Here is a 25,709-nt window from a genome sequence, read left to right as displayed (position 1 = left end):
AGAGCCGGAGCAACTGCTGAATAGTGATGTTCTATTTTTAGCTCAACTTTCCTGAAAAGGAACCCGGCTTCCCTTTTCTGGAATGCTGTGGCATCCTCTCCAACTGTTTGGTTTCCCTTCTGCTCCAAAGGTTGCTGTAAAGACTGTCTAGGAAAGTGAATGTCATTGCACAGACCCATCCTTATGGGCAGGGTGACCATAAGTCCTGGCTTGCCCAGGGCTGGCACAATTTATATGGTTGCCTTGGAAAAACTAACAGAATCCCCCTTTCCTAGGTGTCTAGGTTTGGATGATGATTTATACTGTAACCTTTCTTCTGGGGCACACTGTTCCCAGGGAGAACAAAGCTCCAGGCCTGGCATGCTTTTGCAGAGCACATTAAGCCACAGACCTTAACGTGAAACTGATGTGCAATTATGTCTAATTTGGCCCTTGCTGGTGATGTGCCAGCTGACCGAAATGCTGCTCACTGAAAATGACTGGATGCCGATGAAGGGAAACCCAGAACTGCGCAAACACATTCTAATCCCGTTGACTTGAGAGCATCAAGACTGAGGATATGGCACAGACCATGGGAAAACCTGCTCTGAAACTGATCCATGAAGTTAGTACCCAAGAATTTCCACTTCAGACTGAGTCTATCCTCCAGTTTCTAACCCCAGCATGCACGAACAACTCACATTTCTGTGTGGTATGCACACACTAACCTATGAGGCACAGTCGTGTTATGGAGCTCAGAGGCTCAGGTAAAAGGTAACCAAAAAGCAAGGCCAGCAAAATGATTATTGGCAATTCATCCCATCAACAATACCTACCTGGGACCTATTAGCCCACACTAGTCAAATCCGAGCAGATGAGAAATTCATCTCTCATAATCAGAAGGAATAAGGTGAGAACTAATGTGGGTTTTTTTTCTTTTGCTTATAATACTTACAAATATCTCTGGGAAAAATGAAGACTACAGAACAGGAAACATCATTCTATCTAAAACAACTGTTAACAATTTGACACATTTCCTTCCAGTCCATTCCCCGTACTATTTAGGTTCTAACTTCCCTACAGTGTATCTTGCCTTTTTGCTTCCTGAATAAGCATTTCTCCATGTCATTATAAACCAATCAGTTTATTTTAAGTTGTGTCCGTGGTTCTGCAACAACAACATTAACAGCTGTTTGCTATTCAGACTTCAAAAGTTTATGTATAACAGAGGGTAGTAAATAAAGACGATGGAGAAGAAAAAAGGAAACCAAGCAATAAAATTTTAATGAAGAATCTGTCTCCCAGAATAGTGGTCACCAGTGTTACGAGTGTTGAACCGATCCTCAGTCCTGCTGGAACCACTAGAGAGGGCAGCCCCCCAACTTAACTGAGCTAGCATAGTCTCCAGATGGATTAAGCAAATGCAGGGAAAGAAAGCAAGAAAGGCAGGGGCTTAGAGTCCTGCAGGAAGATAAAGAAAGCTGAGGAGGCAGGAGCAGGAAAGGTCTGACTGTGGATGCCTCCTCAGTGTCTCCAGAATCCTTGCCTCCCATGGCAGTCAAGACCCTCCATGCGCTGTGCTCTCCTTTCCCTAATCAATCCTGCATGCATGCATGCATGAAGGCCGGGCCTGAGCACAGCCTGCCTCCTCTTCACAGAATGCTTCCTCCTCCTCTCACTGGGCACTCTCTCTGTGCGAGTGCTTTATATTTGCTGTTCCATTTTGTCCTAATAATGCCATCAGGCAGGTACTACAATTTCATTACTTCAGGTCACAGGAGAGGAAACCAGAGCTAAGCGTTAGCAAATGACAGAGCCAGAGTCCAGCTCTGGGCCAGTGGGCCATGTCGCCTCCTGGAAAATCAGCTCCCTGAGGGCAGAGAGGAGCCCAACCACTCACTTGTCCAATGAATACTTTAATTATATCTCATGTTTTCCTAAAAATATTTGAGGATGTCTACAAAAATAGATCTGTTAGGGCCAGGCGTGGTGGCTCACGCCTGTAATACCAGCACTTTGGGAGGCCTAGGCAGGTGGATCAGGAGCTCGAGACCAGCCTGACCAACATGGTGAAACCCCACCTCTACTAAAAATACAAAATGAGCCGGGCATGGTGGCACATGCCTGTAATCCCAGCTACTTAGGAGGCTGAGGCAGGAGAATCACTTGAACCAGGGAGGCGGAGGTTGTAGTGAGCCAAGATCGTGCCATTGCACTCCAGCCTGGGCAACGAGCAAAACTTCGTCTCAAAAAATAAAATAAAATAAAAATAAAAAAAGATCTGTAAGGGAAAAAAAGGTTTATAAATAAAAGAAATCTTAAAATTGGGTAAAGAGAAAATAAAAGTAGACAAGGACAATGAAAGCAGAAGGGAATAAACACACTGAAAACAATGTTTAAGCCCCTCACGAATTCTGCAGTTCAGTCCCAAATTTGGGTCTCTGTTTTTGATTACCCAAGGCAAAAAATAGAAACTGGATATTCATAACTGAGTTATGGATATATTTCAGAAAGTCCTGTTGCTATAGAAATTATGTTAAGAACAATATATATCTCTGCCATCCTGCCTGATTAAAGAGCTTCTAAATGAACCTATTTTCCATTTAACTGTTTGCTAAACCTACAGGTGCTACAATGTAAACGTGGTAGAAAACTGCTCTATAAAGGATTCCATGCTTCCCAGTTGCCCTATTCAGAATGTGCTGAATACACTTTAAGTCACTGAGAGACAGTGTAAATTATCATCATGAGTTACTTTCTTCTAAACAGTGATACTCTTACTGTGCCGTCTCACTAGGTCAGTGCCCACCATGGCTTCATGTGCCTTTTGATGCTTCTAAATCCTTTCTTGCATATCTGCTACTTCTACACTCTTCCCACTCTTTCTTCTTTCATGTTTTTGTGATGACTTCTCAGCTTTGATGATGACCAAGCACTATTTCTCCTTTTTTGAGATGAAGTCTTGCTCTATCGCCCAGGCTAGAGTACAGTGGCACGATCTCAGCTCACTGCAACCTCCGCCTCCTAGGTTCAAGCGATTCTCCTGCCTCAGCCTCCCAAGTAGCTGGGATTACAGGCTCCCACCACTGTGCCCAACTAATTTTTGTATTTTTAGTAGAAACAGGGTTTCACCACCTTGGCCAGGCTGGTCTTGAACTCCTGACCTCGTGATCCACCCGCCTAGGCCTGCCAAAGTGCTGGGATTACAGGCATGAGCCACCAAGCCCGGCCGACCAAGCACCATTTTAATAGCAGGTACCAGCACCATTTTAATAGCAGGTACCAGCCAACCCCAGTAACTCACAGCTTCTTCCCTGGCAACGCACATCACTGTTCATGATTAGACAGTCACCGTGCCAAAAAATGTAGAATGTCTAAAATTCTCCCTTTTCCCAAATTTAATGGCTATACTGAGTTGATTAGTGGTAATTTTTTATGGCAGGAACAAACAGGAAACTAATAAAATGGATAAATCCTTTACTCAGAAGACAGAGTACCAAGTACCCAAAAGCTGTCTTTCTAGCTTGTATTCAACAGGCATGATAGGCACAAAGCCTGGCGTAGCATTGCCTGGTTCATTCTGCCACTTACTAGCTGTACCTTGGGCAAGTTACTTAAAGTTTCTGCACCTCAGTTTTCCCACCTATAAAATGGGGATAACATTACCAACCTCAGAGTTTAGTTACAAGGATTAAATTGGGCGATTCCTACAAAGTGCTTAAAACAGCACCTGGCATATAGAAGCATCATATGTGTTTGTTATTATCTGCACCATTTGAGATTAACCTGGCAGAAAGTGTAGAAGCCGGTCCTCACTTCTTAGAGCTGTGTGTACATGCCTCCTTCTCATAGACCTGTCCTCTTCTACCAGACATGAAGCACAATCCCCCCAGATTGCACAAGGGAGCCAGAGACAGACCAGAGACTCAGGGTTAAGATCAGGATTTTTCCACTGAAGTAGGATTGTCTGCATTTCAAAATTTACTAGGCTCTCCTGCAGAGCCAACATTTTCTCTTGTTAAATAATCCTGGGAAATCCACACGGAGTACTTAGCACAAGCTCCAAACTAATCATTATGAGACAACCACTTGGTTGTATGGAGTTAAACTGTTGTTTTTATAATTCTTGGCTAATTTCCAGTGAAGGAGTGGAAGAACGATCAGCCTTCAAAAACAGCCGCCTGCTGAGTCCTGGATCTACCTCTGTCAAAGCACAGTGAAGTCAGACTCCTCAGAACACACTTGCTTAATCTGGACCCTGTGGCCTCAGCAATCTATAAAAATTACCAATACTCACCCTTAGGAAATACATAGCTTCTGCTTACTTTAAGGCCACAGTTATGCTAGAGCTCTCACATGCTCCTGCCACCTTTTGCTCCAGTTAAGAATCACCATTCTAGAGCCCCCAGGCCAGTCTCATCTCAAGACAAACAGATGCCACCTCCTGTAAAAGAGTAATAACTCATTTAAAAATACCAGTTTCTGGTGTATTGGAATTGTCTAAACACCTTTAAAATCAATGGGAAATATTATATTAATAGCTTGCACTGAATGAATGCTTTCTATGTGTCAGGCACCAAGCACATAGATTAGCTTATTTCATTCTGATTACCATTATTATCCCCATTTTATAGCTAAACAACATGAGCCAGGGAAGTTAAGACCTTGTTCAAGATCGCACAGTATTTGAAAGAGCCAGGTTAACAAAACAATATTCTATTTTGAAAATCCCATATGCCCCAAGAGGCAGCCTGTTACTTCGTTTCACACTATTTATAGAGGTCAAAGGCAACTTGTTGTCTATGCACTATTTAAGTCACCAATCAAAAACTTTAAAAATTCTAAAAAGTTATGATTAATGTAAATGAAAAACTGTGACCCTTGTCCTGCGTATCTGAGGTCACACCTGAAGTGACAAAGAAGTAAATTTTGCCACAGCTAGATTTTTTTTTATGAGACAGGGTCTCACTCTGTCACCCAGGCTGGAGTGCAGTGACACCATCATGGCTCACTGCAACCTTAACTTCCGGGGTTCAAGTGATCCTCCCATCTCAGCTTCCCAAGTAGCTGGGACTACAGACACACACCACCACAACCAGCTAATTTTTGTATTTTTTTTTTTTTTTTGCAGAGAATAGGGTTTTGCCATGTTGCCCAGGCTGATCTCCAACTCCTGGCCTCAAGCGATCCTCCTGCCTCAGCCTCCCAAAGTGCTGGGATTACAGGCATGAGCCACTGCACCCAGCTGCCACAGCTAGACTTTATACCCATTGCTCTTTATCTCGTGTGAAGAAAAGATGAATTTACAAATGACCTCCCAGGAGGTAATCCAAACAGGAGCCTAAAGGCTGGCATTCTAATTGGCTTCTTCCTTCAAGTCACAGATACTTCATTCTTTGAAGTGTTCTTCAATTCACTCCATTAAAAATGATAGGTATACAATTCCTCAAAAAATTAAACAGAATTACCATATGATCTGGCAATCCCACTTCTGGGTATATACCAAAAACTAAAGCAAAGGCTCAAACAGATATTTGTACACCCATGTTCGCTGTAGCAGCACTCACAATAGCCAAAAGGTGGAAATAACCCAAGTATCAATCAATGAATGAATGGATAAATAAAAATGTGGCCTGTACCTACAATGGGATATTATTCAGCCTTAAAAAGGAAGTACGGATAAATGCTACGACATGGTTGAACCCTGAAGACATGGTAAGTGAAATAAGCCAGACATAAAAGAACAAATACTGTATAATTCCCCTTACATGAGGTACCTGGAGCAGTCAAATTCATAGAAATGGAAAGTAGAATGGTGGTTATCCGGTGCTGGGAGGAGAGAGAATGGGAGTTATTATTTAATGCGTATGGAGTTTCAGTTTGGGAAGATAAAAAAGTTCCAGAGGCTGGGCACGGTGGCTCACACCTGTAATCCCAGCCCTTTGGGAGGCCAAGGTGGGCGGATCACAAGGTCAAGAGTTCGAGACCAGCCTGGCCAACATAGTGAAACCCCGTCTATACTAAAAATTCAAACAATTAGCCGGGCATGGTGGCAGGCACCTGTAATCCCAGCTACTCGGGAGGCTGAGGCAGGAGAATCACTTGAACTCGGGAGGCGGAGATTGCAGTGAGCTGAGATCATGCCATTGCACTCCAGCCTGGATGACAGTGTGAGACTCCATCTCAAAAAAAAAAAAGTTCCAAAGATAGATCGTGATGATGGTTATACAACAATGTGAATGTACTTAATGCCTCAAAACTGTCCACTGAAAAATGGTAAGAATGATAATTTTATGTGTATTTTATCACAAAAAAACATACAAATAAAGTAGGGTGGATTTAATTAATTCAATGAATTCAAACCTTGGCTGCACATTGGAATCTCCTAAGGAGGTTTTTAAAAATATCTATTCATCCCCAGTAGTGGGAGGGTGGACACTGTAGCCCCTGATGTAATGCACCTGGCAGAAACAGGCCTGGACTCCTCAGAGAATTCAGGGTCATTGCATTGAGAGGGAGGTGGGACCACTGTTCCAGTCTGGGGAAGGCCTTGAGGAATAACAGCCAAAGGCAATGCAAGAAACTTACATGGGTCCTAAAACATGGCTATAAAGTGTAGCAGGGGAAATCATAGTGTGGAATTTACATTGAACAATGGAACTGAACACACAGTAATGGTAACACTGAGGATGAAGCTGGAGAGAGGAATGTCTTTCTCAGTATGTGAGATGTGTGCTGAAGGATTTAGGGGTGAGTCATCCCAATGTCTGTAGATGGAATGGTGTGGCAAGATGTCAACAGGTGGTAAAGCTAAGTGAAAGGAATAGATGTTCATTGTATCCTTTGAGGTTTTGAGAGCTTGAAAGTGTTTAAAATACAAAAAAAAAAAAAAGAAAAGAAAAAGAAAAATAACACCCTAGTGAGGACAGGCATGGTAGTTCACACCTGTAATCTCAGCACTTTAGGAGGCCAAGGTGGGGGGATCACTCGAGATCAGGAGTTCAAGACCAGCCTGGCCAACATGGTGAAACCCTGTATCTACTAAAAATACAAAAAATTAGCCAGGTGTGGTGGCATGTGTCTGTAATTCCAGCTACTTGGGAGGCTGAGGCAGGAGAATTGCTTGAACCTGAGAGGCGGAGGTTGCAGTGAGCTGAGGCCATGCCACTGTACTCCAGCCTGGGCAACAGAGTGAGACTCCATAAAACAAAACAAAACACCCTAGTGACACCCTGTCTCAACCAAAAATATTTTTTTAATTAGCCAGGTGTGGTGTGCATGCCTGTAGTCCTAGCTACTTGGGAGCGTAGCTTAAGCCCAGGAGTTCGAGGCCGAAGTGAGCCAGTATCATGCCAATGTACTCCAGACTGGAAAACAGAGCCAGACCCTGTCAAATAAATAAATAAATAAAGTTTAAAATAAAAACACCTATGCCAGAATATTCTATCCCCAAATAAACAGAGGATAGTGACAATATCCAGGGAACACACATTTTCTTGGTAAAGCTTGCCTGGAGTTTCCAGTGGGTAGCTAGGTTGACAACTATGAATTAGATGATCTCTAATCCAAGATGGGATATTATGCTGGTGTGGATAATGGTCAAGGGCGTGGATAATAGTCAAGGACATGTAATCAACCTAGGAGGCTGGCCCGCTGTTGACACCCAGCAGCCCTAGGAAACCTTCTCAAGCATTAAGTGACCCCAGCCACACTATCTTCCACACTCACCCCCCTACTTTTCCTAAGAATAAGCCATAAGCTTTATAAAGAGAGGATCTCTGTCATCAGATTAGGAGACAGAATTGCCTTCCCAAGTTTTATTCTCCAGTGTTAAAAATATAGATGTCCCCTCCCTCGCACAGTAGTTTCCCTTGATGAACTATTTTCCTACAGCATGAGTCTCAAAGAAACTACTCTTAAAGTCTTTTCAATTTAGAGATTTTTTTTTTTTTTTTGAGATGGAGTCTCACTCTGTGACCAAGGCTAGAGTACAGCTACTTTTTAAAAATATTTTGTAGAAACAGAGTCTTCTGACATTGCCCAGGCTGGCCTCAAACTCTTTGGCTCAAGCAGTCCTCCCGTCTCTGCCTCCCAAAGTGCTGGGATTACAAGCGTGAGCCACCAGGTCCAGCCTCAATTCAGAGATTCTTACTATTAACTTCTGTTTTCAAAATTCACACTTCCTAGTAAAAGAAATGCTAAGATGCACACGGAAGAATCTGGCTAAAAATCATATAGTAGGATTCAAAAAAGTTACATCTCAAAGATAGTGCTACCAAAATGCAAAATGTTGCCTTTCAAGTTGAAGGAGAAAGGAAAATCTTTTTTTTTTTTTTCCGAGACGGAGTCTCACTCTGTCACCCAGGCTGGGATGCAATGGCGCAATCTCAACTCACTGCAACCTCTGCCTCCCGGGTTCAAGCGATTCTCCTGCCTCAGCCTCCTGAGTAGCTGGGATTACAGGCGCCCGCCACCATGCCTGGCTAATTTTTTTATTTTTAGTAGAGACGGGGTTTCACCATGTTGGTCAGGCTGTGATCTGCCCACCTGGGCCTCCCAAAGTGCTGGGATTACAGGCGTGAGGCACCACGCCCAGCCAGGAAAATCTCATTTCAAACACCGTTTCAAAAAAAGCACATATCAGCCAGGCACAATGGCTCATGCCTGTAATCCCAGCACTTTAGGAGGCTGAGGGAGGTGGATCACTTGAGCTCAAGAGTTCAAGACCAGCCTGGGCAACATGGCGAAACCCCATGTCCTACATATGCTACAAAAATTAGCTGGGCATAGTGGCGTACACCTGTAATCCCAGCTATTTGGAAGACTAAAGTGGGAGAATGGCCTGAGTCCAGGAGGCGGAGGTTGCAGTGAGCCAAGATTGCACCACTGCACTCCAGCCTGTGACACAGCCAGACCCTGTCTCAAAAAATAAATAAATAGGCCAGGCGTGGTGGCTTACACCTGTAAACCCAGCACTTTGGGAGGCCAAGGTGGGTGGATCACTTGAGGTAAGGAGAGTTCAAGACCTGCCTGGCCAACATGGTGAAACCTTGTCTCTACTAAAAATATAAAACTCAGCATGGTAGCAGACGCCTGTAACCTCAGCTACTCGGGAGGCTGAGGCAGGAGAATCACTTGAACCCAGCAGGTGGAGATTGCAGTAAGCCGAGATCCCGCCACTGCACTCCAGCCTGGGTGACAAAGCAAGACTTCATCTCAAAAATAATTAATTTATTTATTTTAAAACATATGTCACAAAGCTAAGGTAGCATTGCCTTTGAGGTAATGATTAAGTGATAAACCTGTTTCAACACTAATAAGACTTCACCAAATAATTATTCAAATAAGTGGCAAATCCCTCCCCACCATAGACACATACACACACTTGAACAATTTTCAGAGCAATCTCCCATACCTCACCCCCTTTTGAGACAGGGTAAACATAAACCCACTTTTCAAATGTAGAAAGAAGCTCAGACCAGCCTGGGCAACATGGCAAGACTGTCTCTACAAAAAAAAATTTTTTTAATTAGCTGGGCATAGCAGTGCCTGTGGTCCCATCTACTCAGAAGGCTGAGGTAGGAGGATCACTTGAGCCCAGGAGGTGGAGGCTGCAGTGAGCTGTGATGATGCCACTGCACTCCAGCCTGGGTGACAGAGTAAGATCCCTGTCTCCAAAAATAAAAAAGAACTCAGGTCGGGTACGTTGGCTCACACCTGTAATCCCAGCACTTTGGGAGGCCAAGGTGGGCGGATCATGAGGTCAGGAGTTTGAGACCAGCCTGGCCAATATGATGAAACCCTGTCCCTGCTAGTAATCCAAAAATTAGCCAGGCGTGGTGGCACACGCCTGTAGTCCCAGATACTTGGGAGGCTGAGGCAGAAGAATCGTTTGAACACAGGAGGCGGAGGCTGCAGTGAGCCAAGATCGCGCCACTGCACTCCAGCCTGGGTGACAGAGTGAGACTCCGTCTCAAAAAAAAAAAAAAAAAAAAAGCTCGAAGAAGTTATACCCAATATCACACAGTAAGTGGCACCTCGGTCTAGATACTAGTATCTAGTATCTGCAGATACTAGATGCAGGTCTTGCTATCACAGTGCTTCTCGTCTCTCATAGGTCTAGGGTGACGGTACTTCCAAGGCTGCCTCCGTTTTACAGCATAATGCTGGGGCCAGTGGCAGCTTCCAAGATGCTAAACAAGACTAATCTATCTTGTTTTGCCTGTACACTGCTCACAAATGTTTTCCTTCCAATTTGAGTGACTAAAGTAGCAAATGCATTCTCCAGCTGAGAGACACTCCAAAGCTTCCTATTATTTTACACAGGCTGTGTTCACATTTGACCCCTGAAGGCATTTGGTCATAAACCCTGTGTAAATTCCACCTTATACATGGCATCTAGCACCTTCTGTTGAATGAAGGAATGGTCATGAGTAGTTCACCTCTTCACACGCTCTTCAGAGTTCACTTTGTGAGTCAAGAGAAGAATCCACTTTTGTGTCACAACCTTTATTTCCCCCATGGACACTAGTTGATTCATTACTACCTTTTACAGATCTGCTTCCTACACACTTTCTTTTCATTTTTTTTTTTTTTTTTTTTGAGACAGTCACCCTCTATTGCCCAGGCCGGAGTGCAGTGGCATGATCTCGGCTCACTGCAACCTCCACCTCCTGGGTTCAAGGGATTCTCTTGCCTAAGCCTCCGGAGTAGCTGGGATTACAGGCATATGCCACCATGCCCAGCTAATATTTTTTGTATTTTTAGTAGAGACAGGGTTTCACTACATTGGCCAGGTTGGTCTTGAACTCCTGGCCTCCAGTGATCTGCCTGCCTCAGCCTCCCAAAGTGGTGGAATTACAGGCGGGAGCCACCGTGCCTGACCCCTTTCACAAATTATTAACTACAACAGCTTAACAACTATAGAGTCCTGGGCCTCTTAACATTTCTGTCCCTCATTCTCTATGCATGTACACACATACATACTTGAAAATTAGATAGCCATTGAATCCTTCCAATAATAACTGATCTATCTTTCAGACTAATTTTCATAAGGCAGAGTTTGTAGAGCAGCAAAGGATAACTGTTATAATTTTTCTAAGTTAACTTTTATAGTCTAACTATAAAAACATGTATAGCTGAAAATTTGAGGAAGAAAAAATATTAGTCACAAAATATCTCATTACCTACACAGAATCACTGCTGACATGTTGACCTATGTACTAGGCAGTGGGGATACAGCATTGACCAAAAGATACAGTCCCAGTTCCTCACGGATTTTACTGCTGTTCTATTTTGTCCACATTATTCTCAAAACATATTTTTCAAAAACACACATTTGCTTTAGTTTTTCAAAGGGTAATACAGCATATGGTGAAAACTATTTCAAATCGTATTCCCACTCCTGCCCCCGGTCCCTCTTCCCAAAGGCAACTTCTAAAAAGATATTATAACCTTTTAGATTATTTGCATAACCTTCTAGAAATATTCACATGTCCACAGGTTGAGGATGTCCCTCCCTGTTTGGTTTGTCTTATTTGTCCTACTTAGCAGAGAAAGGTACACATTTTCAGAGATATCAAAAGCTACAACATAGAAGCACATTATAAACTCCATTTATTTCTCAGAGTTCCCCTAATCCAATGTGAAAAGTTACAGGCAGAGTCCACAGTGAAGAGGAATAAGCAAGCACAATCCTCCAAACTGTTAGCCAATTCAAACTAATAGCAAAGATTAGACTGGAGAACTGAGGAAGGAAGCTTTGAGACTGTCGCCAGAATCAGCGCCAAAGCAGGGAAGGGCCTCATGTGACCCTGGCTCTCATGGAGGAAAAAATTATCTTTACATATTAATTTTTTATTTTATTTTTGTAGAAACAGGGTCTTGCTATGTTGCCCAGATGGTCTTGAACTCCTGGCCTTAAGCAATCCTCCTGCCTTAGCCTCCCAAAGTGCTGGGATTACAGGCTTGAGCCACCATGCCCGGACTTATATATTCTTTACAAATAAATGTATCTTTGTTTCTTTTTGGAAAATAAAACTCATTAGTAGAGAACAGAATGAGAGCAAAAGCATGTTTGTATTAGCTCTATAACTACCATTTCTTGGACAAACTTCCTAAGAGTTCAACATGCAGCGAGGCTCTGGTGGGCTGCCTTACTAGATCTTATCTGAGGAAGCACAGTTTACGGGGCAGGTGAATGGGGAGTCATATTTCATGAAGCTGACTATGTGACTATCTTACCAGGCCCCTCATCCCACCCTAAAAAGCCTGCTTCGTGTAGGACTGGGGCAAAGAACAGAAAAGTGACAATCTCAAGGACCAAGACTGGCTGATTACAATGGTCCCCTTTTGGGGAAGTGAGGAATAATAGAGGGGTTATTAGCAAACATTTCTATGAAACGTACCAGAATTTTTTTAAAAAGTAGGCACGTGAGTTGCAGCCCAGGTTTTCGATTCCTAATGGCTCCAACATTCCAGTTAGTCCTCTCAGTTGAGCTTCACTGAGCTTATGAACACAAAACTTCATTAACTTTGTAGAGGCGGTGAGGCCTGAGGGACGTTAGATGAACCCAGCGTACCAAGTGTACTTCCTCTTCCTCACCTCCCTTCTAAACTCCCACAGGACTGGGTTGACCACAAGGTTGGCTGACCCTGGTAGCTAAGTCAAACTCTACATTCTGAAGCAAGCGTAAAGATTCAAACACATTTCAAGTAGCTCCTTCCCATCTAGATAGCATTATAAACCCTCAGGCTTTTAGACAAGCAACAGCAGCAGCAACGACCAACTTCAACTTGGAAGCCTAAATGAAATAAGAGAATGCTTGGTAACTTCAGAGTGATACCTCCAAGATCCCCTGCAAGATGGCAAAATATGCAACACAGAAGTCCTAATGTTCTCCCTACCTCAGCTATATCTGGAAACAATAAAACATATTAGTTTTTTAAGTATACAGACACAAGGATTAATTTGGTCCCCACCCAAACTGATAGACTGAAGTATTTCCATATAGATAACTTAAGAATTTTCCCATTCTGAAGAGAAAATAGGGCTAGAGTTGGGTGTGGTGGCCCACGCCTGTTATCCCAGCATTTTTGGAGGCCAAGACGGATGGATCACCTGAGGTCAGGAGTTCAAGAGCAGCCTGACTAATATGGTGAAACCCCATCACTACTAAAAATACAAAAAATACCCTGGTGTGGTGGCATGTGCTTGTAGTCTCAGCTACTCGGGAGGCTGAGACACGAGAATTGCTTGAACCTGGGGGGTGGAGGTTGCAGTGAGCCAAGATTGCGCCACTGCACTCCAGCCTAGGCGACACAGTGAGACTCCATCGCAAAAAAAAAAAAAAAGAAAAGAAAAAAGAAAATAGGGCTAGGATTTTAAATCCACTTTCTGCTAAAGTGAAAAATAACAGGCAAGGAGGTAAAGAAGGACACAGGTAAAGAAGGACACAGGTAAAGAAGGATACAGACCAAGGGGCAGCAGTAATGAGGGGGGTTCTGCCATCACCATCCCTGCCCTTTAGGTGTTGACTCCATGGGAGCACACTCTGAGCATGTACGTTTCCATCTATTAAATTATTTAATCCTTTGATGATGCATTTTCCACCTACATTTTACAGATGAGGAAACTGAGGCACAGAGAAATTAAAACAACTTGCCCAGGTTCCACAGGGGATGGAAGCAAATCTAAACTCAACATTTAATGTTTGCATGGCATCTGAAAGCTGCCGAGATAATCTTTAATTAGACAGATAATAGAAATAAATTCCTCATTTAGACAAACAATACAGTATAGACATGTTATGCAAAACCTGTCATAACAGCAAATATTTACGAGTATCTTCTAAGTGCCAGGATACCAAGCTGCTGGCTAGATACTGAATCTAAGCATAAGTATGTGAAATATATGTTGCTTCAATTACATGCAAATCAAGTCTACTTATTTGGAGACAACTATAGGATATGCATTAACATTACTTAAGATTGAATTCATATTGCCGGTAAAATATGAGAACTGAGACAAAATTATCAGGAACTATGCCAGGCACGGTGGTACACACCTGTAGTCCCAGCTACACAGGAGGCTAAGGCGGGAGGATCACTTGAGCCCAAGAGTTTTCAAGTCCATCTTGAGCAACATAGTGAGATCCTATCTCTTAAAAAAAATTATCAAGAAATAAACTACCCTAATTTTAAAAAAATATTAAAATGTCTTCCTTCAGAGATTTAGTAGTAATAGAGAAAGAACAACCAATTAGAAATATTCTTTTTGGGAGATCCCAAGCAATAAACAATAAAAATGTCCTCCTATCTTTTATCAACAGTAAAATAAACAGATTGGTAGTTTCCCTGCAATTTGGGAATGACCTGGGTGCACTTATGTCTATCAAATAATATCTCTGCTAACATATTTAACAGTTCTAAAAATTGTGAATGAATAAACGAATAAATGAATAACACTGTAAGGTGTCCTGGAGAGAAAAAAATGGAGGAGGACATCTATCAATTCTTACTGTCCAGCCCCCCACGTGCCACCCACAGGGATTAGAAGCTCAGAATTTCCAGGCTTAGAGTTCCCTTTCTTACACAAAAAGGTTCCCCGTTCAGTCAGCCTTCCCAATGGCTCCTAAAAGCCTCACTTCCAGCTGAAATCCCTGGGAAGCTAACCTTGCTTTATCTCTAGTCAGTGGAGATTTTAAACTTTTCTATTTGTTTTAGCCTGTTTTGTGCTGCTATAACAGAATACCTGAGACTGGGTCATTTATGATGAACAGAAATTTGTTTCCGCACAGTTCTGGAGGCTAGGATGTCCAAGGTTGAGGGGCCTGCAACTGGTGAGGGCCTTCTTACTGCACCGTAACATGGCAAAAGGCATCGCATGGGTGAAAGAGAGAGAAAAGGAGGCTGAACTCATCCTTTTACCAAACTCACTCTCACAATAACAACATTAACCCATTCATGAGGGCAGAACTCTGGTGGCCTAATCTCCACTCATTAGGCTCCACCTCCAACACTACTGCATAGGGGATTACGTTTCAACACATGAACTTTGGGGAATACATTCAAACCACAGCACCTTCCAAATCACATTTGTTTCCCAGAAGAAAGAAAAGCAAACTTAAAGCCATAGCAAAATTAATTCTATAAAATAAACATGAACCTGTAAAGTAATCAAGGCCTGGTTAGCATGTGGTTTACAAATCAAACATTCAAGAGATACTGTAAATAAAGCGTTCCATAATATACCCATGTGTTTTCACTTACTTGACAAAAACTTGCAAGCACTGTGAAGAGTAACTATATATCAGAAATGCCTCTTTACCTTTCTGATGCTCTAGCGCATCAGAATCACCTGGAGGGCCTGTTAAAACTCAGACTGCAGACCCCGTCGCAGACTTTCTGATTTGGCAGGTCTGAGTGGGGCCTGGGCATCTGCCTTTCCAACAAGCTCTCAGGAGATGCTCCGCTGCTGCTGCTGCTGCTGCTCCAGAGACTTCTCTTTGAAAACCACTGCATATACTAAATAAACAGCTGTCAGCTCCTCTTAGGCACCTTGGCAAGAAGAAGTCATACATAATACACGATTATAAAATTAAAGGAAGGTCCAATTAGAGCTTAGTAAAATCCCACAAAAAGTCTAAGTGAAAGTTCCTCAGGCAATTGCCAATGAATTGGAAACATAGTCTAAGTCATTCTTCAACAAAACTGGGATGCTGGACATTGCAGGACCGTAAATCAGTGAAATCTGAAAGGTAAACATTGCCACAATTAATGGAGAGAATGAGGAAAAATGAGGTGAGAGAAACTCTACCCCCTAGAGAATTCAGTTGTCAAGATCCTTGTCCTGCTCTAAGTACAACTCATTTTCTTACCTGTTCTCAGATAATTCACCTATCCTCGGCAAAACCCTCTGGCAAAGCTATTCATCCAAAAGACAGCCAAACCCAGAAGCACAGTGAAGAGGCCGCTGGGCAGCCAGCAGAGAGGGCACCAAATGCTCACATCGCTACGTCTCGCCACACCTGCCTCCCCTGTCACTCACTTCACTGGGCCACTCACCCATGTCTCTAATGAAAAGTTTGGGATTTTTTTTTTTTTTAAACCATCTCAAAGAACAAGAAGATACATCAGTAAGGGGTTGCATCAGGTGACTCTCCTCAGGACAGCTCCAATTGTCCTTTATTGCCTATATATATATAGAAGATTCCACAGTACAAATGTACTAGCATGCCTTTCAGGTTTTCCTCTGACCTTCCTCAAGTTCATTTCAAATTCATAACTTTCATGAAGCCCTCCCATTGTCCCCATCCAAATCCATCCTTCTTATATCTTCTCTTCCACAGAACTTGGAAGGGCACTAAAAGTATAAGCATTTTTACTTGTCACCCAGATTCTCTGGTAAGCTGTCAGCAGCTAAGTGGTGTTTCATTCATCCCAATATTTTGCTAGTATTAGGTGCTCAATTAATTGAAACGATTACAACTTGTTTAGCACTATGTGCCAGGAACCACATCAGCCACCTCTATAGATATATCATTTCCACACACCTCTCAAGATACAGGAGAAAACCCCAAGGCTACTGAGGCAGGCAATGGAAGTCAGAATTCAAACCCACATCTATTCAACTCCAAAGCTTTTGCCATTTTATCAACACCATACTGCCTCTCAAGAGAGAAAAATAAAATAGAGCAATAAGGTGACAAAGTATCAGCTCGCAAGTTGGCCTCACTACTGCAAGTTTCTATTTGATTTCTCAACAATCCCAGACTTTAAGGTATGGGCAGTGTATGTAATAAAGCATGTTTTACAAATTATCCTATTAGCAATCACTGGGGCACATGTCACTATATTATTATGGAGAAGCCTTTCACTTCAGCACCTCACAGTAAGAGATGGGATGTTTCTAAGTATACATAAAATCTTTTGATGAAGCTTGGATGTATTCTATAAAAAGCCCATGTAAGGCTGAGCACGGTGGCTCATGCCTGTAATACCAGCACTTTGGGAGGCTGAGGAAGGCAGATCATTTGAGCTCAGGAGTTCGAGACCAGCCTGGCTGACATGATGAAACCCCATCTCTACCAAAAATACAAAAATTAGCCGGGCATGGTGGTACACGCCTGTAATCCCAGCTACTCAGGAGGGTGAGGCATGAGAATTGCTTGAACCTGGGAGGCAGAGGTTACAGTGAGCTGAGATCATGCCACTGCACTCTAGCCTGGGTGACAGAGCAAGACTCTGTCTCAAAAAAAAAAAAAAAAAAAAAAAAAAAAAAAAGCCCATGTATTCTATGCTGTTTCTTGGGGGGAAAAATTCAGCAGCAAAATCAACTTTATGCATCTATTTATAAATGAGCACACTATCCAATGGCCACAGGTTTTTTTGTGGTGTTGTTTTTTGTTTGTTTGTTTTAGAGATGGGGGTCTCACTGGACGTGGTGGCTCACGCCTATAATCCTAGCACTTTGGGAGGCTGAGCCGGGCGGCTCACTTGAGGTAGGAAGTTTGAGACCAGCCTGACCACACGGTGAAACCCCGCTTCTACTAAAACATACAAACATTAGCTGAGTGTGGTGGTGCATGCCTGTAGTCCCAGCTACTTGGGAGGCTGAGGTGGGAGAATCACTTGAACCGGGGAGGCGGAGGTTGCAGTGAGCCCAGATCTCACCACTGCACTTCAGCCTGGGCGACACAGTGGAACTCCATCTCAAAATAAATAAATAAATAAATAAATAAGAGAGATTGGGTTGGGTGGGGGGTGGGCAGATCTCACTATGTTGCCCAGGCTGGAGAGCTGTGGCTATTCACAGGTGTAATCATTGCACACTACAGTCCGGAAATCTTGATCCTCCTGCCTCAGCCTCCCAAGTAGCTGTAACTACAGGTGTATACCACCACATCCAGCATAAATAGAGGTTTCTACATCTTGAGAGAATCATAACAAACTCCTTAAAGACACAGAAGGGGTGAACATTTATGATTCAGGGGCAGCAAACTGGCAACAGTCAATGAGGAAAGGCTCCAGGATCTGACAGTGCTGCTTCCAAGTTCCCCTGCCACCAGATAGCAGGGTGGCCTTGACACAGTACTAGGGGTTTCAGCTTCTTTGTGAAATGGAAAACCACTGGCCCTCTCAAAGGCCATAATGAGCCGATGATAACAGTAATACATGAAAAGCATCCAGCCCTTGGTAAGTTCACAAACCTTTGTTCCATATCCCATATTAAACTGCCTGCCCTGTAGGACTTACCTGACCCTATCAAATCAGACGTTGAGTAACCTTTTTTCTCTTTTGGTTACCATGAAGACATGGTAAGCATTAGATCTGTTTGTATACTAGCTTTTGTTTTTTTTGAGACAGAGTCTCGCTCTTTCACCCAGGCTGGAGTGCAGTGGCGCGATCTCGGCTTATTGCAACCTCTGCCTCCCAGGTTCAAGCGATTCCCCTGCCTCAGCCTCCCAAGTAGCTGGGATTACAGGCATGCACTACCACACCAGGCTAATTTTTTTATTTTTAGTAGTGACGAGGTTTCACTATGCTGGCTAGGCTAGTCTCAAACTCGTGACCTCATGTGATCCACCCGCCTTGGCTTCCCAAAGTCCTGGACCATGCCCAGCCTTTTAAATAGAAGGGGCTGTTAAAAAGCTTGTGTAGTGAGAGGGTAGATGGCAATAGTAAGTCATTGGTTCTCTAGAGAAAAAGGAGTTAACACCCCAAATAACACTCAATTCTAACACAAACTCGGTATTACAAGCTTAAACTCTCCCCAGCAAGTCATTCTGGCTAACAGCATGTGTAATTAAAGTTAAAAGCATACTAAAATAACACTTTAGCTGTTGACCTTAAAGATCCTTTTGAAAAGCTCAACCAAAACACCAGCATATGAGGGAGCAGCTTGACTTTTTGTCTACTGAAGACAGTATCTCAAGATAAGGCTGCATGTACCTTTCTATGGTTCAAATGAAAGCACTGATAGGATGTTACAGCTGAGCTATGCTAAATACAGACTTATTCAATCCCCTTTTACACAACAGTGTTTAACTACTTCAGAACTTAAATTTCATCTCAGATTGGTCATTGTAGATGGATAAGAGTTTAGTTGCACTGACCACCCCAAAACTCCAGTTTCCAGGTAACTAACTTAGTAACCTCACCATTCAGACAAGAGCAGAGAGTAGTACTCAAAAGCTCACAGAATCAGGCCAGGTGTGGTGGCTCACACCTGTAATCCCAGCACTTTGGGAGGCTGAGGAGGGAGGACTGCTTGAGCTCAGCCTGGGCAACATGGCGAAAACCCATCTCTACAAAAAAATACAAAAATTAGCTGGGTGTGGTGATGTGTGCCTGTAGTACCAGCTACTCAGGAGGGTGAGGTGGGAGGACAGCTTGAGGCTGGGAGGTTTGAGGCTGCAGTGAGCCATAATTGCACCACTGCACTCCAGCCTGGGTGAGAGAGCAAAATACTGCCTAAAAAAAAAATAATAATAATGCTCGACCAGAATCTTTCTCAACTCCCCCTTCCCCGCCCCCACAACATGCTGGACTTAGGTTGCACTTTTTAAAAGAAGCAAACAGTGAAACATTGATCCCCATTTTTTTGTACAATGTATCTCATGAAAGGAAGGCTCTGAATCTTGTAAAGTGTAGAAAACCACAGTTCTTGCCTATGCAATCACTAGAGACCCACTGTAGTCACTTAAGTGTTGATTGGGTTATCAGTGGTAAGTGAAGTCATCTGCCTAGTCACAAACCCCTCTTTTGCTTTTGCTGGTGTTTTTAACTCTCAAGTAACTGGAACAAAACTTACGACAGATCATGACAGCAATGTGTTTTCAGAATTAATTTGGCAGATATATCATAATCCATTACAACAACACAAGTTATTTGCAAATCACACTTAAGCATAAGTGTCATCTTAATTTGGTTGAGTATAGAAAATACTATATATACAATATATAGTACATACTATGTCTATGTCTGCGTTAGTTTAAACAGCTACCTACTATCACTTCCTTCTTCCACCTCTTCCTTTCAGAATTGTGTTACTGAATTGTTTCAGCTTTGTTTGTAGTATTAACATTATACAAAAATAACTTCACAGATTGCAGGAAGATGTGGCCAACAATAGTGGAAATTAAATAGAAAATAGTCTATTTAATTTCAGTCCAGTGCTCCTGTGTGCAAATCAGGGAGACTTCAGCAATCTTGCATCTGTCAGAAACCAGAGAAGAGTCAAAGGCCTCATGGAGAACTCATTGAGAAATCCCTCAAGTACAATTTATTATGTGGCCTTTTACAGACATTTAGCCTGGTACAGAGGAGAAAGACCATAGCAGCCCTGAGCTGAATTAATTTAGTTACTTTGTGTAAGAACTACTGAATTAAATGAGGAGTCAAGCGGGCAGGAGAGAGAGCAGAACAGAAGCTCAGACCCAAAATAAGCAATAGACAACTTAATTCAAACTACCAAAAGGTTGTGTTTAAAGCCCAGTCTCAAACATCTTATACTCAGAACGTTCAGCACTAGAACTGAAATTACAATGTATTGCTACTTTATTTTTAAATGCTAGGGATAACGCGTTTGTTATAATTTGAGGTTTTACTGAACCTGTATTTACCAAACCAATAAACAAGAAAAAGTACAGCCCTAGAACACAACAGAGCAAGGACAATCCTGTGTTATTCTTCCCTAGCCTTCCCATGAAGAACTCACAGCACGATTTTCAGTCTCATGTTGATAGGAGGCTCAGAAAGCCAGCAACCACCAGAAATTACACTAACACACCAAATAGCCCTCTTCTGCATGAATAGGTAGTTAGGTAATACCTATTAACACCAAAATCTATTCTGCTAGATATCATGTTCTGAATACACTGAAAATATACCATTCATAAACCAAAATTATAAAAGCGTTCACTTTAATGAGATAACTGTCATATTAAAGCCTTAATATTTCATGGTGAGAAGAAAGTCTGGAAACATAGGCAAATATTTTCCATTTTGACAGTGTTAAGTGACCAACTTGAATGCCAGCACTTGATGATGAGTGGAGGGAAAGTAACCGGGAGTGATTCCAACAAGATGGCACACCACCCCCTTACACCACATTGGTGAGGAAAGCTGGATGAAGATTTCCAAAGAAAGCGGCCCTGTGGAGTGGGCTTCAGGCTTGCCAGATCTGGACTCCCTCGATAGCTTCTTCCGGAGTGCACTTAAAACACAGATTTATTCCGTGAAAATCAAGCAGCATCACAGATGCACATGCAGGGACTGACAGAAATGCTGCATTCATGTACCACATTCACGGAAATTTTGCACTATTTATTGCTAATGAGGGCCGACATCAATCATGTGATAGCAAGAAATCATTTGCTCATGTAGATTCACCTAGTTTGCAGAAGTTTGTGGTTATCATTTGACACAGTGAAGCCACCATATATTCTGAGAGCTGGTCACATTAAAGTACTTCCACCAGCGTCGTGGCGGGCGCCTGTAGTCCCAGCTACTCGGGAGGCTGAGACAGGAGAATGGCGTGAACCCGGGAGGCGGAGCTTGCAGTGAGCCGAAATCGCGCCACTGCACTCCAGCCTGGGCGACAGGGCAAGACTCCGTCTCAAAAAAAAAAAAAGAAAAAAAAAAAAAGAAAAAAAAGTACTTCCACCAACCAGAGGTTGGCACTGCAAACACTGAATGAGCACAGCGTTCCTCCTTGAACCCAACGGGCTCTACTGTATGGTTTACCAAAAGGCAAAAAGCTGGGTCCCACCTGAGGTTGGCACTGCAAACACTGAATGAGCACAGCATTCCTCCTTGAACCCAACGGGCTCTACTGTATGGTTTACCAAAAGGCAAAAAGCTGGGTCCCACCTGAGGTTGGCACTGCAAACACTGAATGAGCACAGCATTCCTCCTTGAACCCAACGGGCTCTACTGTATGGTTTACCAAAAGGCAAAAAGCTGGGTCCCACCTGAGGTTGGCACTGCAAACACTGAATGAGCACAGCATTCCTCCTTGAACCCAACGGGCTCTACTGTATGGTTTACCAAAAGGCAAAAAGCTGGGTCCCACCTGAGGTTGGCACTGCAAACACTGAATGAGCACAGCATTCCTCCTTGAACCCAACGGGCTCTACTGTATGGTTTACCAAAAGGCAAAAAGCTGGGTCCCACCTGAGGTTGGCACTGCAAACACTGAATGAGCACAGCATTCCTCCTTGAACCCAACGGGCTCTACTGTATGGTTTACCAAAAGGCAAAAAGCTGGGTCCCACCTGAGGTTGGAACTGCAAACACTGAATGAGCACAGCGTTCCCTCTTGAACCCAAGAGGCTCTGCTGTCTGTGTGGTTTACCAAAAGGCAAAAAGCTGGGTCTCAGTCAACTGCTGAATGCATCAGAGTACAGAGGCTGTAGTCCTCAGGCCTCCCCCTCACTGCAAGGGTAACACAGGAAAGATAACCTCCCATCTTTGACACACCAGCGGGGAGGAGGGGAAAGAACCTACACAAGTTGAGGAGCCCTTTTTCAGTTAAGCAAGTCAGTGGCCTTACGCACCATCCAAAACCACACACACACACACAAACAAAACACCCTGCTGAAGGTATCACCACCTTAACCCAAACCTGATACCTCTGCCACCAAGGCCAGCCTGGGCAAAGATTAACCTGTGGTCTTCGGCCTTGGGTTCACTGACAGGGCCACCTTGGAGAGACAGCGGGCCAACTTTCTGTTTGTTTTAAAGGAAATGCTTCCTAGCACATGTTTAGGACTCTGAACTCTGCACATGAAGCCACGTGGTTGGTGTTAACCTGGCTCCATCCACTCACGATCGGCCAAAGCAACCTATTTCCGAGGGCAGCCCCTGGCTGGGTAATCGACACCATCTCGTTCAAGTCACGCGGGCTCCCGCCGGATTCCCCGGAGCCTAGTGCGGCGTCCTCTCCACACAGCAATCCTCTCGCGCGAGGGGAGCGGGGAGGAAAGGGGTTGGGGGGTTTCAGAAGGGAGGGACTCACACCTGTGAGGCCAATGGCTCTAGCGGATCAGGTGAAGTCCGAGGGCGCGGGACAGGAGACTCCCGCCCTTCCAGTCAAGCCGGCTTTGCACTAGCAGAGTGCGCCGGCGCCCTAGTTGCGGTGCCCACCTGTAGCCACAGCAAACAAACTTTCCTCCCCTTCTGGGTTGGAAGAATCCGGTGCCTTACGCCACCCCCTGGCCCAAGCCGGCGGCGACCCGGAGCTCCGCGGACTCCTCACCTGATACCCCTAAAATCCCAACCTGGTCTGTCCCAGAGCGCAATCCCCGCACTGCCCGCGCACCCCGTTTGGGTATGCGGAGTGGAGGGTCTGGGATGCCAGCTGGATATTAGGAATTGGGGGGCGGGGGGAGCGGGGGGACGCGGTTCACTGCCCTTTGCAACTCCAGCTCCCAACTTTGCCAGCCGCGCAGTCGCTGCCTTCCAGTTCCCTCTGCGCCGCGCAACCGGCCCCCTCGGCTTCTCCAACGCCGTCCTCGGGGAAGGAGCTCCCCAAGGCCAACCGGAACCCCGCGCGCCCGGCGCACTTACAGCCATAGCGGGGTCTCTGCAGCGACGGCAGCTCTTCGTGTGGCATCCTGCGCGTCTCCGGGGGCCCGCCCGGGGCGCGCCCCCCGCGGCTCCCCTCGCTGGCCAGGCTCGCGGGCTCTGCGCCCCGCCGGCGCGCTTGGATCCCGCCTCTCGCCGATTTCCCCTGGCTGCCCGAAGATCTGCGACCCACTCCCTCGGTGCTCTCTCGCCAGAGCCAGCCGCGGCCGCCGCGCGCTGACACTGAAGTAAAAGTGAACTCTCCTCCCTCGCTCCCTGGCCGGTCGCCGCCGCCTCCCGCAGCAGGTTTCCTTTCTCCTCCAGCCAGGCCCCGTTATTCACCGCGGTGGGAGAGCGCGCCGAGACGCAGCGACCCCTACCGCGTGCCGGGCGCAGCGCTCAGGCCACGTGGACCCGCCCCTTCTCCCCCGGGGGAGAGGGAAGGGGCCGAGAGGGACGCTGGGTCGGGACCCCCTGCAGCTGGGGCCCCCGCACAGCTGGTGGCCTGGGGTGGCGGCCGCCCCGCCTTATTTCTCGCTTCTGGAGCGTTTCGAGGGTGGAAGTGAACCAACGCGGAGAAGTGCAAGAAAAACCGCAGAAGTCACAGGCAGCCCTGCGTGTCCGGGGTGTTGCTCAGTTACTGAGGGACAAACAGCGCGGTTCCTTTTCCTCTGGGGAGATTTCACGTTGACTTTTGTTCTTCTTCGTCTTTTTGGTTTTTTTTTTTTTTTGCTTCGAAAGTTGCTTCTGTCACTTTTTGTCTACAAAATAACAGGGTTCCCCTTATGACAAGAAACTGAGTGTGTGTGTGTGCTGGAGGAACAAGATAACCCAAGGCAACCACTCAAAACACAACTGCGAGTCATCCGCCTCCCTCCGATCACCTTGTGCCCGCCCCCGCCCCAATGTGCAGAGCCTTCTCTCAAGCCCAGCTGGGGTCGCAAGCCACAGAAACCTTTTCCGGCTAAGCTTTTAAGGAAATTAAACTGCATGTGGCTGTTTTGAAATCGGGGTTTTCATGCGGTCGCCAGGAGCTATTTTTCTCTTTGTGCCTCAGCGTGATAAAATCTGGAGGGAATGCGGGACGCTTCTGTACCTGTGCCCTCACCTGTTTGACAATTGTGGAATGTGTAGGTGACCCGATAACAGGAAAAACAAACTGAGGGAGGGCGATAAGAAATTATTTAGAGCCGGGCGCGGCGGCTCACGCCTGTAATCCCGGCGCTTTGTGAAGCCGAGGCACAAGGATCCCTTGAGCCCAAGAGTTCCAGACCAGCCTGGGCGACATACCGAGACCCCGTCTCTCCAAAAAATAAAAAAATAAAAATTAGCCGGACGTGGTGGGTGCGCCTGCAGTCCCAAGTTACTCAGGAAACAGGTGGGAGGATTGCTTGAGCCCGGGAGGACAAGGCTGCTGTGGGTTGTGATTGCACCAGTGCACTCCAGCCTGGGTGACAGTGCAAGACCCTCGGGGCGGGGGGTGGGGGGGGGGAGAAAGAAATTATTTCGCTGAGGAAATGGTGGCATAGTGACACTAATCATTTTTTATTATGCAAGGATACGGAGGATGACCAGCTGTTTTCCATTTCATATAGGAGACGCAGTCCTTCTCAAACTTGTTGAAACTCAGATTCTTGGGCCCCACCCTCAGAATTTCCGACTCAATGGGTCTGGGCTGGGGCTCATGAATTTGCATTTCTAATTTCTAGCATACTGCCAGGTGATGCTGACACTGCAGGGCGTGCTTAGGGCGGCTCTGTGAGTAGTAGATGCGCACAGGGACGTAAACTGTACACAGGGAACTCAATTCAGACGGGATAGCAAAATATTTTTTTTTTCCCTGATGGCATTAGATTCTCACCTGTTTGGAATGGGATGAATGGGGTTTTCCTTTCTTAAAAAGCAGATGCCTCTCAGTCTAAGAACAATTCAGAGGCGAAATGGCCACATTTGAGGCACAGCACCCTGTCAATTGATATTCACCCAAAGGAGACATGTGGAAGGGGATTTTCCTGCGTGTCAGGAGATGCTGAATTAAATGATGTCTAAAGTTCATTCCATCTCTGTTGTTGCATTTGTCAAGTGTTAACAATTAAGTATTTACACATACCAATTTTCGTATGAGTGTGTGACTCAGAGCCCAAATAAATGAGTAGTCTATA

At 44.8% G+C, this 25,709-nt stretch overlaps 1 protein-coding gene across 1 annotated transcript in view; it reads right to left on the bottom strand.

Moving 5' to 3' along the window:
• IQGAP2 (IQ motif containing GTPase activating protein 2) overlaps positions 1 to 23,916 on the bottom strand; it is a 305,467-nt gene extending 281,551 nt beyond the window's left edge. The window contains exon 1 of the mRNA XM_002815661.5: positions 23,551 to 23,916. Coding sequence (XP_002815707.1) covers positions 23,551 to 23,596 — 46 coding nt within the window. The 5' untranslated portion in view covers positions 23,597 to 23,916. The remainder of the gene's footprint in view (positions 1 to 23,550) is intronic.
• Positions 23,917 to 25,709: the final 1,793 nt, after the last annotated feature.

The sequence above is a fragment of the Pongo abelii genome, chromosome 4, assembly GCF_028885655.2.
Source record: "Pongo abelii isolate AG06213 chromosome 4, NHGRI_mPonAbe1-v2.0_pri, whole genome shotgun sequence".
NCBI lineage: Eukaryota > Metazoa > Chordata > Mammalia > Primates > Hominidae > Pongo > Pongo abelii.
This window is presented reverse-complemented; position numbering and strand designations above follow the sequence as displayed.